We start from the raw sequence: 15928 nt of genomic DNA, 5'->3' as shown, positions 1-15928 counted from the left end.
ATTTTCTAAAAAGGACATTTTTCAATTAGCCATAACTCGGCCAAATCCTTAAGGATAATGGAATGATATACCTTGTTGAACTCGTGAGGAGCAGGACTATCGATTGGCATTCAAGGATTTCCAGGATTCGACAAAAAATTTCACCAAAATTTTTCATAGGGGTTTAGTCGCAAAATTGCCAAAAAGCGAAAAAATCGGGACTAACTTGGCCATTTGAAGGACTATCGGGATGTCCTTTGGACAGCAGATAGTGCTCGACCTCCCATTTAAGAAAATACAACAAACAGGACGATAGTCCTTCAAATGGCGAAGTTTTAAGGACAATTTTCGCAAGAGAAAATAGGCCATAACTCGGTCATATCCTGGCGTATCCTGTCGAGTCCTATGTCAAAAAAATTGTATTGACCAGGACTACCAACTGGCCAAATTTCATAAGGATCGTCCTGGTAGTTTTGGAGATATTCAAGGATTTGTGTTTTCGGGCCATTTCCGTGCACTTCGGGAATAAAAATTTCACAAGTAAAAATACAAGTCCTGTGATTCTTAGATGACCCCATATTTTTATGATGCAGATCGATGCAGGGGGTCTATACGATCCTAACGCACCATGTCCTTTGAAAATCTGCAAGGACATTCCCGAGTTATGACTCATTTTCCTTACAAAAAAAAAATTTTTGTAATTATTTGCTTGTTTAATTTAAATGTTTAAAATGATTAAATTAAATGTTTTAATTGAAAAAGAACACGTTATTTTTATTTACAAACTCAAATTTCAATTTCAGGAACGATTGTTTGCATCCGTTGGCTGCCGAGATTTTTCCTAAAATCTGCCAAAATACCAGGCGAACATAAATGCCCAGCAGGTCGACGAGTTCTTTGAATAAAAATTTTCGTTGCATAGCATTAAGGGGCAAAAAATTTTCGTTGCATAGCATTAAGGGGCAAAAAGTAACTCAATTTAAATGAGCACTGTTAACTAACAGTTAATGTAAATTGAGTGATTTAAGGCCGCTGTTAAACAACAGCAGCAGCTGCAGTCAATGTAAAAGGGCACCTGAAAGAAAAATCATGCATGTTTTTGGACCATTTCAATGCAGATTTTGCAGGGATCTGATCCTTTAGGTTCCCAAGGACTATATCGATGGTATGAGATGACCAAGGATATGTTAGTCAACTAGAAACCAACAAAGGGGCGTGGCTGCTGTCGGGGGCGGCTGTAAAGGAAAATATTTTTGGAACATGGCGTATCCTGACGAGTCCTGTGTCAAACAACTCGTATTGATCACGGCTACCAACCGTCCAAAGGACATCAAAATCGTCCTTCTACTTTCCGAGATATGGCTATTTTACCAAAAAAGGACATTTCTTAATTAGCCATAACTCGGCCAAATCCTTAAGGATATTGGAAGGATACACCTTGTTAAACTCGTGGGGAGCAGGACTATCGATTGGCATTCAAGGATTTCCAGGATTCGACAAAAAATTTCACAAAAATATTTCATAGGGGTTTAGTCGCAAAAGTGGCAAAAGTCGAAAAAATCGGCTCTAACTTTGGCATTTGAAGGACTATCGGGATGTCCTTTGGACAGCAGGTAGTGCTCACCGTCCCATTTAAGAATATACAACAAAAAGGACGATAGTCCTTCAAATGGCGAAGTTTTAAGGACAATTTTTGCAAGAGAAAATAGGCTATAACTCGGCCATATCCTGTCGTATCCTGACGAGTCCTGTGGCAAATAATTTGTGTTGACCAGCCACACCAACTGGCCAAAGGACATCAAGATCGTCCGTGTACTTTCCGAAATATTAAGGATTTTCTGTTTTCACCTCATTTTCGAGCAATTTTCGGCTGAAATTTCACCAAGTGCTGGATTCTTAGATGACCCCCTAATATTTTGATGCAGAACGATGTGGAGGGTCCTTACGGTCCTAACGCACCATGTCCTTTGAATATCTGCAAGGATATGGCCGAGTTATAGCGATTTTTCTATATAGTACGCAATCACTTCTAATGCTGCCAATAATAAATTTACTTTAATTTACTTTAAATAAAAAACACTCACCTCCCTTCCCGATAAAAGCGTGCGCTTAAGCATTTTTCGTTTTGAATGCATTCAAATGAAACAACTCAACGAGAACCGAAAGCCATGGCAATATGCCACGTAAGCGGGCGATGACGTCATCAGCTGTGTATAAGACAAAAGTGAAAATATATACATACATATACATATATGTGCTTAAGCGAACTTACATTATTACATACATATATCATATAAATTTATTGAAACACAATTATTATGCGAAAATTACAGTGCTGTGAAATAAGGAATTCTACATGATGTAATTGTTAAGTGTAAGTAATTTATATGTATATATATAATTTATAATTGGTGCAAACCGAATTCTTCATATTGTTTCTTTTGTTTTGTTTTGTTTTCTCTTTTCTTTTTATCATTTTAAATCAACTTAAGAATTATTAAAATGTTTTTTTGTAATTAGAAAAGGCATTCCCGAAAACGCCTCGTTCCTAAATGTTTGTGTGTGTTCGTGTGTGTGTTTTTGTCTGTGTGTGTGTGTGTGTGTTGGATGATCACTTGACTGCCTGCCCATTGAAAAGGTTGATTTGAATGTAAGTGTGTGTGTTTTTGTGTCGGTGTGTGTGTCTGTGTGCTTTCATGGAGAGTAGCGGTATTTGTTGCTGCCTGCTTAATTATAAATCTATTCGGTGGCAGCCATGGCGCGGGCCTGAGCGCGGACACGCTTCTCGTACTCCAACCGGTTCTGACAGTAGATGGTGTACGCCTCCGCTTGGGCAGGATCCTTAATATTGGGCTCGTTAAGCAAATCCTGTATGCCCAACAGAATCTGTTTGATGGTAATGGCTGGACGCCAATCCTTTTCCTCGTCAAGCAGCGACAGGCAGACGGTGCCCGACGGATAGACATTGGGATGGAATAGCGGCGGTTCGAATTTGCATTTCGGTGGCGAGGTTGGATAATCATCCTTGAAGATCATGCGCAGCTTGTAGAGGCCACCTTCCCAGGGTGTCGATTTCTTGCCGGGAATGGCGCACTCCCAAATCATGAGGTTCAGTGTGCCATCGGGATTTTTGGCAGGTCGTGCCACAAACCCAAACGGATGATCCTTTCGCCATGCCTTACGCTCCTCGCCCAAACGTGTTATAGCAATGCCAGACATCTTGTGTTTTGCACCTTTTGTTGCTTTTTGCTTTTGTGAAAACTATTGCCGTTTCTCCGTTTTGTCGCTCTGCTTCTACCTACGCTGTACACGCTGCTTGCGTCTGAACGGAAAAAAATATGCTCGCTATAACGCTAAAATAATGCAAACCTATGCATTTCAATGCGTGTACATACCTTGGTGTTGCGTTTGCTGCCGTGGACAGCTAAAATAACTTTCAATTTTGTAGTTTTTCCACCAAACTTGAAAATTTTTTACACAAAATTAGCGCAATTTGACGGCTTCGGCTTGCATTAGGGATGGCAGAAAATTTCGATATATCGATACGCGCCACCTTCGGAAACAGTGTGGCCACATCAAGTACCCATAAATATACCACAAAATACTAAAGAAAGCTGCTAACAGAGAAATTAGCTTACATTAATTTTACATATCGCTATTTAAGTATAAATAATTGCGATTTGTCTTGATTTAAAATGTACGCCTTAACTAGTTAGTTGAGCTCGGTCACACTGCGTGCTAATGCCCCACCGGATGCCCCATCCATTTAGTATTTGGAATATTTCAATTTATTGTTATTGTTCTTAGATGTAATTTTGTTACAGTTCATTTAAATAGAATTATGGACTTTTGATTTTGGTATAAAAAGATTGGATTTGCAAAAAATGATCTCTTATTAATAAAACCTAATCGAACAGAAAGGAGGAACATGCCTAACTTCCTAATAGTCAAAATCGTCTTTTATAAATTGATTGCAGTAAATTGCATTAAGCATAGATGGAAGCTAATTTAAGAAAGAAAACAAAACGCAAAATAAAAATTAAAAAAATGTAGTGCTTATTACTTGTTACTAGCCAAAAATAGAAGACTTGTACGCGGGCTGCTGCTTGCTGGTGGAAACGGCGCTTGGAATTCATTAAATGAATTATTTGGCCTTCTTGGAGTCCTTTTTCTTGCTGCTGCTGCTGCTGCCGCTGTTGTTGCCTGTCTCATCCTTCTCCTTTTTCTCCTTCTTCTCAGGCTTCTCCTCGGGATGATCTTCATAGCTGTGGACAAGCAAATAAACCATGTTAATCTCTTTGAAAAATCTAGGCGGGCGCAAGACTCACGCAAAGAGCACCTTCAGCTCGCCGCGGATCAGGGCCACCAGCAGGGGCGTGCCCATGCAGGCGGGCACCAGATAGAGCAGCGCCGGCTGTGCATGCTTAAAGACGTGCATCACGAATATCGTGGCCATTAGACCCATGAAATAGGCAGCTAACGTGGAGTAGAAATAGATGCGCGTCTTGCGCTTTTTGCTGTCATCGAATCGCAGCAGCAGGGCAATAAAGATGCCGGGAATAACAATGTCGCCCAGGCCGAGCATGGCAAAGTTCGAGGCGTTGAGGCCGTTGTCGAGTATGTCCTGGGGAAAGACTAGCTTGATGGGTGCCTCGAAGCTCTTGGCCACAGTGACCATGACATTGGTGCCAAACACCCAGAAGATATCATAGAAGAACAATCCACTCAGCAGTATGACACCGGTGACAAAGTTATTCAAATGCAGCATCTCGACTCCGTTGATGGCAAACGCCAGACCGAACATGTTGTTGGCGATCCAGTGCTTCTTCAGCAGATACCAGACGCCGATGATCGACGAGATGATCAGGCAGACAATGTCATGCGTGGAGAATTTGTAGTTGATGATGTCCTCCTTGTGTTTACCCTCACCCTTGGTGAAGTGTATATGGAATGGTACTTTTGGCACGGCGGCCGGCATCAGCGAATTAATCACCGGACTGAGCAGATGGGCCAGCGCGATGACGCCCAGCACAAAGAAGTAGCCGGTTAGCAACAAGTTAATGTGCACTTTCTGAAAGATCTGGAAGAACATGTACAGGCCAAACAGCGCCACAGAGGCGATCAACGGAAAGTACATGGCATCCTTTTTGGTCATTGTGTCTGCCTTCTCGCCTGTCGACTGTGGAGAAAGTCATAATGTGAAAACGATCGGGGGCGACATAACAAAAGGTACTCACCTTTTTCAGTTTATGCAACTTAACGGAGCGTATGGAGCCGAAAATGATGGGCAACATGGCCATTATGACCAGGCTGCCATACGCCACGGCAATGCCTTCCGGCGTCGATGGCTTCTTTTCGTTTGTAATGGATTCATTTTTTGCATTTGCATTCGCATTTCCATTCACATTCTCCAATATGCCCTTGATTGCATTCTTAACGCTGCCGATGACTTCCTCCGCCATGTCTGTTGTTATGCGTTGCCTGTCTCACTTAACTTTAACTCTATATTTTAGTTGCCGTTGACGATTTCTAACAAAAATCGTTTGGCTCGCGGTTTAGGGGTAACAATTGTGACACGCAGCCACACAACAACAACAACAACAACACTAAGTGCAAACGACGCACACGTCAACGCTAGAGACGGCCGATAACATGTGATTTATCGTTTCGGATACTTATTGTTAAACATAAGCTAATTGTTTAAATTTTTTTTTAATATTAAGCGAAATTCATAGATTTAAATTTATTATCTTATAATTTACTGCCTCAGGAAATATATATGCATTTTGGTTTAACTTACATGCGCAAAATGTTCGTGGGGAAAATTATTTTTATGAGATGTTAGCTAGTGCTGTTAAACTCAAAATGGCACTGTGCAGCCTCTTATCACACTGTTAACACCAATGATAAACCGTTGCGATTTAAATTTCTCTGATTGGAATGTGTATGAGCTAGAATGTATGTATCCAATTGAATTGCTAGTCGCCAAGTATAGTGTGTGGGTGTCTGCGACATCCACTGTACGTACGCTGGCTGCATACAGTTGACTGCATAAGTAAGCGCTTGTGTTATCTTTTATAATACCGCTCGCCACAACTGTCGACGCCAGCGACGAGGCTTGCTTTATCACTGGCTGCAGCCATGTGCGAAACCCTCGGCTGGCTCTGGAGTCGATGCTCAGTCGTTATCCAGAGACCGATGGGCGCACATTAAATTAGAATAACTGAAATTCTTAAACCAAAAACAAAAAACAAAAAAAAACGCACACTCTGAACTTGAGAAATAACAATGTCGACCAAGATAAAGACATTGATTTCCGGTCGTGGGCTGCTGACGATCTTGCTGGTATTCCTGCTCGTTTCCGTACCAAGCGCCAGTTGTAAGTACACATCGTAAGACTGCAAAAAGAGTTGTTTAATTTACATTTTAAAAATTAATGGGGTACGAACCGAGCCTCAGCCTAAACTATTTCTTTAAATTTAATCACATGCTCCTTCGGAACAGCCCAACAGGATGATGCAGAGGGAAGCGGCTCGAAGGCGGCCAATATCAGTGCACTCGATCGGCTGCAGATGAATCTGTTCATCAACTACGACGTGAACGCCGAGCCCACTGTGCAGGGCAGGCCGACAAACATAAGTCTGGGCCTCTCGGTGAACTATATAGATATCGATGAGCTGAACGGCAAGATCACGCTCCATTGCTGGCTGAGCGTCGTGAGTGAAGAGTGGAAAACAAAGAAACATGTTTATTCAGTTGGGTTTAATTGCAGCGCTGGCAGGATGATGACCGCTCCTGGAATATACTGCAGTACGATAACATAACCAAGCTGCATATACCGGACCATAAGGTGTGGAAACCGCAGATAACGCTGTTCAATGCCGCCGCCGATGTGGTCAACTATCTGGTTAGCACCCAGGTGATACTGTCCAACGACGGCAGCTTCCTCTGGGTACCGCCGGCTGTCTATACGGCCTATTGCAATCTGAATATGGTCAATTGGCCGTACGATGAGCAGACGTGCAAGCTGAAGATTGGCACCTGGTCGTTAAGCCACCTTCAGGCGGAATATAACGCGCATAACAAGAAGGCGCTCGACTATGAGGAGCTGGTGCAGTCCACGGAGTGGGAAATCGTCAGCGGCTGGACACAATTTGTGCATCAGGACTATTATAGCTATGTGGAATTCATATTTACAGCGCAGCGACGCTCCTCCATGTACACGGCCGTCATCTATACGCCAGCCACGTGCATTGTGCTTCTGGCGCTGGCCACCTTCTGGCTGCCGCCACAGATGGGCGAGAAGATAATGCTCAACGGCATACTTATCCTATTGATTGCCGGCTTTCTCATGTACTTTGCTCAGCTGCTGCCGGTGCTGGCCGGGAATACGCCGCTCGTGGGTGAGTTTGCTTTACGCCACAACCTACCGAATAGAGTTTCGAGTCTGTCAATTCACTTACTTCGAATTCGGCTATTCAATCGAATCGGCTCGAGGTAAACCTGCTCGAGTCAGCCACAACATGTTCGAGCTAACCGGTTCGAACACAAACGAAGTAGTCGACTTTGCGGCGAGCTCGATCAGCTCAAGCTTAATTGTTCAATTTAAACGCATTTTCGGTCGACTCCAACTCCGGGTGCAATTCGCAACAGCTCGAGCCGAAACTATATGAGTGTTCGAAGCGCGTGTTGGTTGACTTGAGACAGAGCTTTATTATCTAAACACATTGTTGAGCCACTTACTCTTTTTTTATAGTCGTCTTCTACAGCGCCAGCCTGCTGCTGCTTAGCATATCCACTGTTATTGAGGTAGTGGTGCTCTATCTGGCCACGGCCCAGCACAAGCGTCGCGTGCCGGACTTTGTGAAGCGCCTGCTGCACGGCAAACTGGGCAACTGGCTGCTACTCTCGCAGTTCATCAACGTGACTGAGTTGCCCGCCTCGCAGCAGGGCAATGGCGTTGCCAAGGAACTAGATGAGCACGTGTATGATAATGCCGATGATCTGATGACCAGCCCGTTGGACATCAATCCGAGCGAAACGCCGTCGGCGCGCGCCCTTCAGTTCGACTGGGTGCTGCTGGCCACCGCCGTGGATCGACTATGTTTTATTGGCTTCAGCCTGGTCTATATTGTGCTGGCCATCGTTTATTCCATCTAATATTATGTGTATTCCATAGAATTTTATTAAACGCATACCGTTTTGTTTTTAACATTTGCAAGCACCTTCTCGAATCAAGCTTAATTGCGTCAAAATTAATGCCAAATCAGAACGTGCCATAAAACGTAAATATATAAAAGAAGAAACTATATATATATATAAAACACAATTTATACATAAGTTTTAAAGTAATGCTTACCTAAAATATGCGTAGCGTCTGCTTGATAAAGACTTTATGTATAAAACAAGAAGCCGCTCTTTAAAACCCTTTTTTTCAGGGCTGCACATCACACAGTCAAAAGCAAAATGGAATTTTAGTCAGTGAACCGAACTCAAATCAGAATCGGTAAACGAATCAAAGTCAAAATTATATATGAAGGTTGCAAGGTTTTGTACATTCTTTTTTTTTGCAACAATATTTGTAAATACGATTGCGAATTTAGGTAAATTAAAAATATGTAGTTGTATAACACTTACATGTTCTCTTGAATCTAAAACTGGTTTCAGTTCACGGTAAGCCAGGTTCACGAACCAAACTCTTGTGCAAGGCATTGCCACGAACTGTTAACCGAACTAGCAAAATGTTTTGCTTACGCTTGCAGCCCTGGTTCGCCGTTAAGTAAATTTGAGAAATAACTGTTGTTCTTTTTCTCGGAGTGTATGTTAATTTCTATATGTGTATTTTTTGTGTGTTTGTTTTGTTCATGTCCAATTTGAATGTGAACTTAGAATTAAGTACGTTTTAATATTTTGTGGCGAGCTCTATTTAAATAGACGCACGCATTAAAAGTAAATTATGTAGGCTTATAAGCAAAATTTAACAGACGTTGTAACAAATTAGACCCCCCTCGGGTTAGTTCCCGGATACCTTTCACTTGTATTGCTTCTTCTTGTTTTTGTGCCTGTTTTTGTTTATTGGCAATGCTGCCCGTGGCATTGCTCCGTGTTTATCACATACGAGAAATTACGCAATTAAACCAAAAGTAGCTGGCATTAGGCGAAATGACCTTTTTACAGTTTGACCCAAGTGCCCGGACCGGGTTGGTCGCGGCCGGAGAGCGAGACGGAGACACGGCGAGTGTGCGCAGCGGGCGGCCCTTGCGCAAGCCCAGCCCCCCGCCTCCTCATAAGCAACCCTCCGGGACAAATTGGGGTTGCCATTTCAATTAAATGCACTGCTGGGCGGAGTGCGCTGCTCATAGGTCACCGTGGCGGCTGTGCCGGTCGTGCTGGAGGTCCTTGGATCTGACGACTGGCTGGAGATCGCGCCGGCGGCGGCTGGGGCGTTTGCATAGGCGCCGGGCCCGGCAAACGCCGACGACACTTGACCAGGCGAGGGCAACGAGGAGGCTGTCGAGGGCGAGGGAAAGCCCAGACTGGAGCAGGTCGATGCCGGCGATGTGAGCTCTGATGCGGCTCCTGCCGCTGCTGTGGCGGCGGCGGCGGCGGCGGCATGTGGATGCAACAGCTGATGCGGATGCACATGCGAATGATGGCCATGATGGGAATGATGCGCCAAATGATGCGGCAAATGCTGTGTGGACAGCGCATGTGGGCCACCGCCAGCGGCGGCATGATGATGATGATGATGATGATGATGCTTGTAGGAACTAATCATGCTGCTGGCCGGATCACAGCCCTGCGCCTGTGCCTGGCAAGCGGCCATCAGGCCGTGAAAATCAAATTTGTACGCATAACGCTTGCCATGCACCTTGGTCATGATATTCTTGTCGTAATAGTAGCTAAAAATAAATAAATATTAAAAAAAATAAGTAAGAACAAAGAAAGATAAATTTAAAGAATGAAAGCAAGTAAACGTGTGCAAGTCGGGAGTGCACGACTAGCAGATACCCTGCTTCCAGCTGCAAGCTGCCTTAACATTCCAACTTTCTTCTATGCTTGCAAAAACATCTCCCTCTGACCTTCCGTACCCTACACTTAAGAGGACATATAGAAAACACAGCTTGAGCTGCGTAAAATAGACAAAAATATCGAGCTCAAGTTTCCACTCTCTTGCTTTTTAGGCTTTCGAGATTGCAGTGAAACAGACGGAGGGATGGATATACGGACATGGCTGGATCGGACATGGCTGGAACGGACATGGCTGGATCTTGCTCAATAAAATCTCTGGTATCTGGGTATTTCTGTGCCACCTTTAGCCTGTTACATGCATTTGCAGAAAATTCTTCCAACTACTTTAACTGATTTCAGCATATAACTAGTTTGTCTAGCTTGGGCTTGGGGATGAGTCAGAGCGCCGGAATTGCTGCTCCAGTTGTGTATTGGGTCCATTTGCTACTCACCGTAGAGCTCTGCTCAGCTTGTCGTAGTTCATGTTTGGCTTGGCCTTGCGTTCGCCCCAGCGCTTGGCAACCTCGTCCGGATCGATAAGCCGGAATTCGCCCGATTGGCCCTCCCAGCTGATGCAGTTGGCGTTCGACGAATCAGCGAGCAGCTCCAACAGAAATTGCCACAGCTGTATCTGGCCGCCCGAGCCCTGGGCGACCAATCGGTGCGAGGCAGCGTTCAGCAGCTGATACGGATCTAAAAGAAGCAACAGAGACAAACAGACAAATCAGCTAACAGATACACACAAGCACACACACACACTTGAGAGAACGCGTGAGTAGATGGAGAGAAAGAGCGGCACATGAACTCGTATTAAAACGAGATTTTCTGGTCAATGGCTGCAACGAAGTGAGGAGGAGTGGGGGGGAGGGAGACGGCGAAGGGGCGTTGGTAACGTGGCATGCAAACCAAATGAAAGTCGATAAGCCGCCGACCAGATTCCACGGAAAGTCAACCACAACAAGCGCACATAAATCCTCGGAGCGAGCATATGGCAAAAAACTTGGGATATTCCCGCAATTAAAAGACGTGCCTAGACCAGGGTCTCTCCAGCAGGTGTCCAAGTGCCGTCGACTTCAAGGCTGCGCTAGGCAGAGTGCTTCAGTCTGGAACAGCTGACCGACTAAGAGATACCCAGCATATAACATATATATCCAAAAGAATACTCTGTATACACTGTGCTTCTTCCTTTCCTTAGCCACAAGCTGGAATTTCTTCTATTCTGAAATAACTTCTTTGTTTATTCTTCGAGCATTATAAGACTTGTAGGGTTTAAAGGTAACACTCAAAAGTGTGAACATGCCAAAAATGAGAACAATATCTTTTTATTTTCGATTGGGAGTGGGAATGCGGTAAGGAACCCAGAAAGTGAATGGTTCTAGATAGGTTTGTGCGAGAATCTTAATTAAAATATTGAGATCTTAAATAGTTCTCAACACAGGCACAACTGACCTAGGCGGAGTATCGATATATATCGATTTTGAGTAAGAGTAAGAAATTATGGAAAAAATATGGATTCGATTTTTTTGCATATAATATGCGAGAGAATATATCAGCTCTTATAAATAATTGAAATTTGAAATATATAGTTCTTGCTACAAAAGCAGAACTAAGCTGGGTCGTCTCGACTGTTCTAGCTGATCAAGAGTATCGATATTTATCGATATTGAGCAGAAGTTCCAATTGAAAAGTTATGAAAAAAATAGATGAGTGTTTTCTGCACATGATACGTCAGAGGCAACAATAACTCTTATAGAGCTAGATAATTGCAATTCGAATCCCCTTGACTATTCTAGCTGATCAAGATTATATATGATTTGCACAATTGCCCAACTGCATTAGGCCCATGGATATGCCATATTTGAGGGCTACAGAGTATTTAAAAAATTCCCCCTACACAAATGTTGTCGGCTGCAGTCACGAAAACAACATAATTCCAGGTGACTAATTGGTCAAGAGAGGCGAAGATAGCGAGAGAGAGAGAGAGAGAGAGAAGAAGTGCTGCGCTAGATAGACAGAGACATCGCAAGATCGCTAGAGTTAGGAATTTGCCGGCACTTCATCTATTGAGCTCAGGCATTTCTATTCCTATGCCGGAAATGCCGAATGCTTTACCATTGAAGATCATGGAGCTGTGCGTGTGTGCGGCATGGCCAGCCGCATGTCCAGCATGTCCGGGATGATGATGGTGCTGATGGTGATAGTGATGCACGGCCGTGTGATGCGGATTGAGCGGATGATGTGTTGCCGTCGGCGCGGTCTGCATGCGCAGGCCAAAGCGCCGGTTCAAATCCTCCGAGAGGCGCCACATGACGCCGACATCAACGCTTACGCTCATGGCGCGACGGGATCGACGGGTAATCACAGAAGATGCTGCCTTAAAGCGACATATTCCCGGAATAGGCGAGTGTTTAATTTAAATATTTGTTTTTGTTTTGGGGCTTTGAGTTTATGCCAAAATTGGCCTTGTTGCGCGTATTTGTATATGGCAAGAAAATTAACAATTGATGTGCTTTGCCTTCAACTGGGTCACTTCGTGTTAATTCGTCTTAAAAATTATAAAAATAATTATTTATATTTATGTTATTTTTTTTTTTTTGTTTTTTTCGGCGACACGGTGTAAAATGTGCGAACTGTTTCGGGCTAACTCCATGTGGCAACTGATGCCAAACAAAGCGGCGCCCAGTCAACTATGCGCCTTATCAACAGCTCTACATATAGATAGCGTAAACACACATATAAGAATATCTGAGTGTGTCTGTGTGTGTGTGTATACGAGCGTGGCCGAGGCGCAGCTCACCTGCGCAGCTGGTGGTAAGCGCTGGGCCTCGGCGAACCGGGCCAAAAGTCGCAAAGTCACACAGATTCACAAAGGGCCACGTGCAGCCACTCAACCCTCGGCACAGGGCAGAGGTGGGCGTGGCTGGGAAGGGAGGGGGGGTTGGGGCAGCTATAAGCTCTGGCACGACAACATGTAATCCTCTTTGGCATAAAAAACAAATCAATTAAATTGGCGGCAGTCGCTCCTTAACATATACGCCAGGCGATGCGGCCAAATCTCAGGAAGGATGCAACGAATTGAATATTTTCCTGAGCGCCCAAGCTCAGCTCCAAAGAACGACCGCCCGCCCCCAGCCCCTGCTCCTGCTCCCCAGGCTGACCGCCCGTGGAGCTGTTGTCAGTTGTGGACTCCTCCTCGCTGCCGGCTTTTGTGACTTTTCTGACTTTGCGACTTTTGGCGCTTGCTAGGGATTATTTTGATTTTATTATTAGATGCCACATCCTGTGAGAAATTATCATATTTACATCGTTTATTATTAAGTTCATCACTTGAAACCCCCCAACACACACACACACACCCACACACACACACACCCACACACACACACACCCACACACACACACACCCACACACACACACACCCACACACACACACACCCACACACACACACACCCACACACACACACACCCACACACACACACACCCACACACACACACACCCACACACACACACATCCCTCCCTCTACACGACCACAAACTTAATAACTCTCGAGTTGGGCGGAAAAAAAGTGTTGCATACTTTGCGCCGCGGCGCGAAGGCGTTTTGCAAGCGATTTACGTTTATGGGGCGAAAATGTTGTAAAAGCCACTCAAGAATGCCGCGAGAACAGGTAACTGTATATATATATAGTCAGTACAGTGGGCACTCGCTAATTAGAACGCTTCATTTGCAGAGCTGATTTTAATTTGGGCAAAACTCCAATTTACGGCACGGATTTTATAGCTTAAACAGTTTGTTATTATTATTATTATTATTATTTTTTGTATTATATTAATTATTAATAAATTCGTCGAGGGCCAGAAGGATCGACCGATTGAATGATTTAGACTATACTATTTAGACTGTTTGTATAGAGAGAGAGATTTTGACTAAGATCCTAATTTTTTCACATTCAGAAAAAAATAGTGTTATTCTAATAATAAATATTGTAATTTTCAAAAGTATTTCTTCTAGTTTTAATGATACTGGTACCCTAATAAGTAAGTCATCGCAATATTAATATATGAGAGCACATTTTATCGTTTAAGTAAATTATTATATGCCAAAACCTGAAATTTTTAAACTTTTCATTATTGAAACAGGATTAAAATCATTCAAAAAAAGAATTAAGGACGATTTTTCTCATAGAAGCTTTATGATATATTTCTAAGATGATGCTTCACATGTAAGAAGCGCTTTAATTTAGATAACACATTATTTAATTTATTTATTTTTGGTTAGTTCCAAAATCGATGTTCTAATTAGCGAGAGATCACTGTAGTGCCTGACTATAATTGAATAGTATATAAAAAGAGTCGAAGTTGGATTTGGCTTTGTCTACACAGGGGCTGCCCCACATCCAATGCCCAAACCCACCCGCCATTAATTTGACGCCTTTATCAATAGCTGGGCATTTCTTTGGGTTGGGGTGGGGGGGTTGTGGAAAACAATCAATGCAGGACATAAGTAACGTTTCTATCGGCGCCTTCACATCTTAATCAGTTGCCATTAAGTTGAAAGGATTCAATGGATGCCCGAACGAGACCACAAAGAAGGACACACACACTCGACTAGGAGCAGAACTGGACCGTTGATTGCTTGACCTTAAACGTGCCACTGGGAATACGACGTGCTGCCAATTACAAGCAGCTCTCAATCTGGGCGCACACATCAGATTTATGTGGCCATAGATTAGGGCCTTTTACTTACTTGGCTCGTTCTCGTTGAGCATGGGACTCGTCTCTCTGCCGGTGGCATGGTACAGGCTGAAGGCGAAGTGCTTGGCCAGGAGTATGCCGCCGCGCCGGGAGCCGGCACAGACCCAGAAATCGGCGCGACTCAGCTGGCAGAGCTCGTTGCCATCTTTGGGAAAGCGGGTGATGTCCGGCTCCGGTTCGATTTTGAATTTGCGCGTCAGCCACTTCACCCAGCTGGCAATGTCCTCTGTGGTCCAGGCATGCGGATCCACCGGCACCACCACCGGCGTGCCTGGCTCGCTGTCCGTGTCCGAGTCCCGGTCTGGAATAGGTGACGGCGGGGAGTTGCTGGCGGCCAGCGGCAGGGGTAATTGCAGCGGCGCGGGCAGGCGGGAGCTGCGGCCACTGGAGCTGCTGCTGTCACTGCTGGAGCAGCTGCTGGTATCCGAGTCCGAATCGGAGGATGTGCTTGTGCTTGTGCTGCTGCTGCAGCGACGTCGACGTCGTCGCGGACGAGCAGCTGCCTCTTCCGCCGCCGGCGAAGCATCCAGCGCTGTCGCTGCTGCAGTTGATGTCGCTTTGGGGGATGCACCGACACCTTTGGGTCGGGCATCTTGGTGCATGGCATTAAAGCTCGACACCTGCACTGGCCACCTATCTATGGCTAGGCTGGGCTTAACACTTTGGTAACAACTGCTCAAAATGGCCATAGGAGGACACTGACGACACACTGAGGCACTTGAACACTGCCACGAACTCAGCTGCAGTTTTCAGTATATATCACAATTTTCTTTGAGCTGATCATGATGCTGGAAAAACACACGCGCCAATGTCCGCATGCAAACGGATTTAGGATTCAAAAAACCAGCAACGCGGTGAATCACACGATATTATATTTTTATTTTATTTTTTTTTTTCAAACACGCGCGCCTAAGTCGAGGTGCTTAGGAAATTTTTTAATTAAAATAAAAGTCCAGTTCGCACAGTGAAAAACGCTGTGGAAAATTCTATCGCAATAACCGTTACGTAGCGAACTTTAATCGCTGAACGGAACAAGCATCCGCACAGGTTCGCGTATGACAAGTTAATGATCGGCAAAATTGAACCACGATAAAGTCGTGACGAAATCAACGCGTCAAAAAAGCTCGAGCTAACGCTCTCGCTCGCAGATCGCCGCTCTCAGCTGCTGCTCTCTCAAAG

The 15928-nt window shown here is 44.5% G+C and overlaps 4 protein-coding genes across 5 annotated transcripts; 1 reads left to right on the top strand and 3 right to left on the bottom strand.

The window, feature by feature from the left end:
- Positions 1–2521: 2521 nt before the first annotated feature.
- Positions 2522–3531, bottom strand: lwr (ubiquitin conjugating enzyme lesswright). The gene is made up of 2 exons (XM_002052808.4): positions 3375–3531; positions 2522–3301 (listed from the first exon to the last, which is right to left on the bottom strand). Exon 2 carries the CDS (start codon positions 3196–3198, stop codon positions 2719–2721), a length of 480 nt encoding a protein of 159 aa, XP_002052844.1. The 5' UTR covers positions 3199–3301; positions 3375–3531; the 3' UTR covers positions 2522–2718.
- A 481-nt stretch (positions 3532–4012) lies between these two features.
- Positions 4013–5588, bottom strand: LOC6627850 (minor histocompatibility antigen H13). Its single transcript, XM_002052809.4, has 3 exons — positions 5217–5588; positions 4308–5158; positions 4013–4244 (listed from the first exon to the last, which is right to left on the bottom strand). Exons 1-3 carry the CDS (start codon positions 5439–5441, stop codon positions 4124–4126), a joined length of 1197 nt encoding a protein of 398 aa, XP_002052845.1. The 5' UTR covers positions 5442–5588; the 3' UTR covers positions 4013–4123.
- A 627-nt stretch (positions 5589–6215) lies between these two features.
- Positions 6216–8290, top strand: nAChRbeta3 (nicotinic Acetylcholine Receptor beta3). The gene is made up of 4 exons (XM_002052810.4): positions 6216–6358; positions 6484–6695; positions 6752–7382; positions 7736–8290. Exons 1-4 carry the CDS (start codon positions 6268–6270, stop codon positions 8137–8139), a joined length of 1338 nt encoding a protein of 445 aa, XP_002052846.1. The 5' UTR covers positions 6216–6267; the 3' UTR covers positions 8140–8290.
- LOC6627852 (DNA-binding protein D-ETS-6) lies at positions 8118–15438 on the bottom strand. 2 transcript variants are annotated; one of them, XM_032438348.2, is made up of 5 exons: positions 14742–15438; positions 10443–10683; positions 8617–9881; positions 8339–8538; positions 8118–8218 (listed from the first exon to the last, which is right to left on the bottom strand). In XM_032438348.2, the coding sequence occupies exons 1-3, from the start codon at positions 15436–15438 to the stop codon at positions 9302–9304; spliced, it is 1518 nt and encodes a 505-aa protein (XP_032294239.1). In that variant the 3' UTR covers positions 8118–8218; positions 8339–8538; positions 8617–9301. The 2 variants fall into 2 exon arrangements, with proteins under 2 accessions (XP_032294239.1, XP_002052847.1); XM_002052811.4 differs by having other exon boundaries at positions 8151–8285.
- Positions 15439–15928: the final 490 nt, after the last annotated feature.

The sequence above is a fragment of the Drosophila virilis genome, chromosome 4, assembly GCF_030788295.1.
Source record: "Drosophila virilis strain 15010-1051.87 chromosome 4, Dvir_AGI_RSII-ME, whole genome shotgun sequence".
Taxonomy (NCBI): domain Eukaryota; kingdom Metazoa; phylum Arthropoda; class Insecta; order Diptera; family Drosophilidae; genus Drosophila; species Drosophila virilis.
This window is presented reverse-complemented; position numbering and strand designations above follow the sequence as displayed.

Coding starts and splice junctions, on each gene's coding strand:
- lwr (XM_002052808.4), bottom strand. CDS start 3,198: ATGTCTGGCATTGCTATAACACGTTTGGGCGAGGAGCGTAAGGCATGG.
- LOC6627850 (XM_002052809.4), bottom strand. CDS start 5,441: ATGGCGGAGGAAGTCATCGGCAGCGTTAAGAATGCAATCAAGGGCATA. Junction 5,159..5,216: donor AGTTGCATAAACTGAAAAAG/GTGAGTACCTTT, acceptor CTTTCTCCACAG/TCGACAGGCGAGAAGGCAGA. Junction 4,245..4,307: donor GAGCTGAAGGTGCTCTTTGC/GTGAGTCTTGCG, acceptor GCTTGTCCACAG/CTATGAAGATCATCCCGAGG.
- nAChRbeta3 (XM_002052810.4), top strand. CDS start 6,268: ATGTCGACCAAGATAAAGACATTGATTTCCGGTCGTGGGCTGCTGACG. Junction 6,696..6,751: donor TCCATTGCTGGCTGAGCGTC/GTGAGTGAAGAG, acceptor GTTTAATTGCAG/CGCTGGCAGGATGATGACCG. Junction 7,383..7,735: donor CGGGAATACGCCGCTCGTGG/GTGAGTTTGCTT, acceptor CTTTTTTTATAG/TCGTCTTCTACAGCGCCAGC.
- LOC6627852 (XM_032438348.2), bottom strand. CDS start 15,438: ATGGCCATTTTGAGCAGTTGTTACCAAAGTGTTAAGCCCAGCCTAGCC. Junction 10,684..14,741: donor GCTCAACGAGAACGAGCCAA/GTAAGTAAAAGG, acceptor TGCTTCTTTTAG/ATCCGTATCAGCTGCTGAAC. Junction 9,882..10,442: donor AAGCTGAGCAGAGCTCTACG/GTGAGTAGCAAA, acceptor ATTTATTTTTAG/CTACTATTACGACAAGAATA.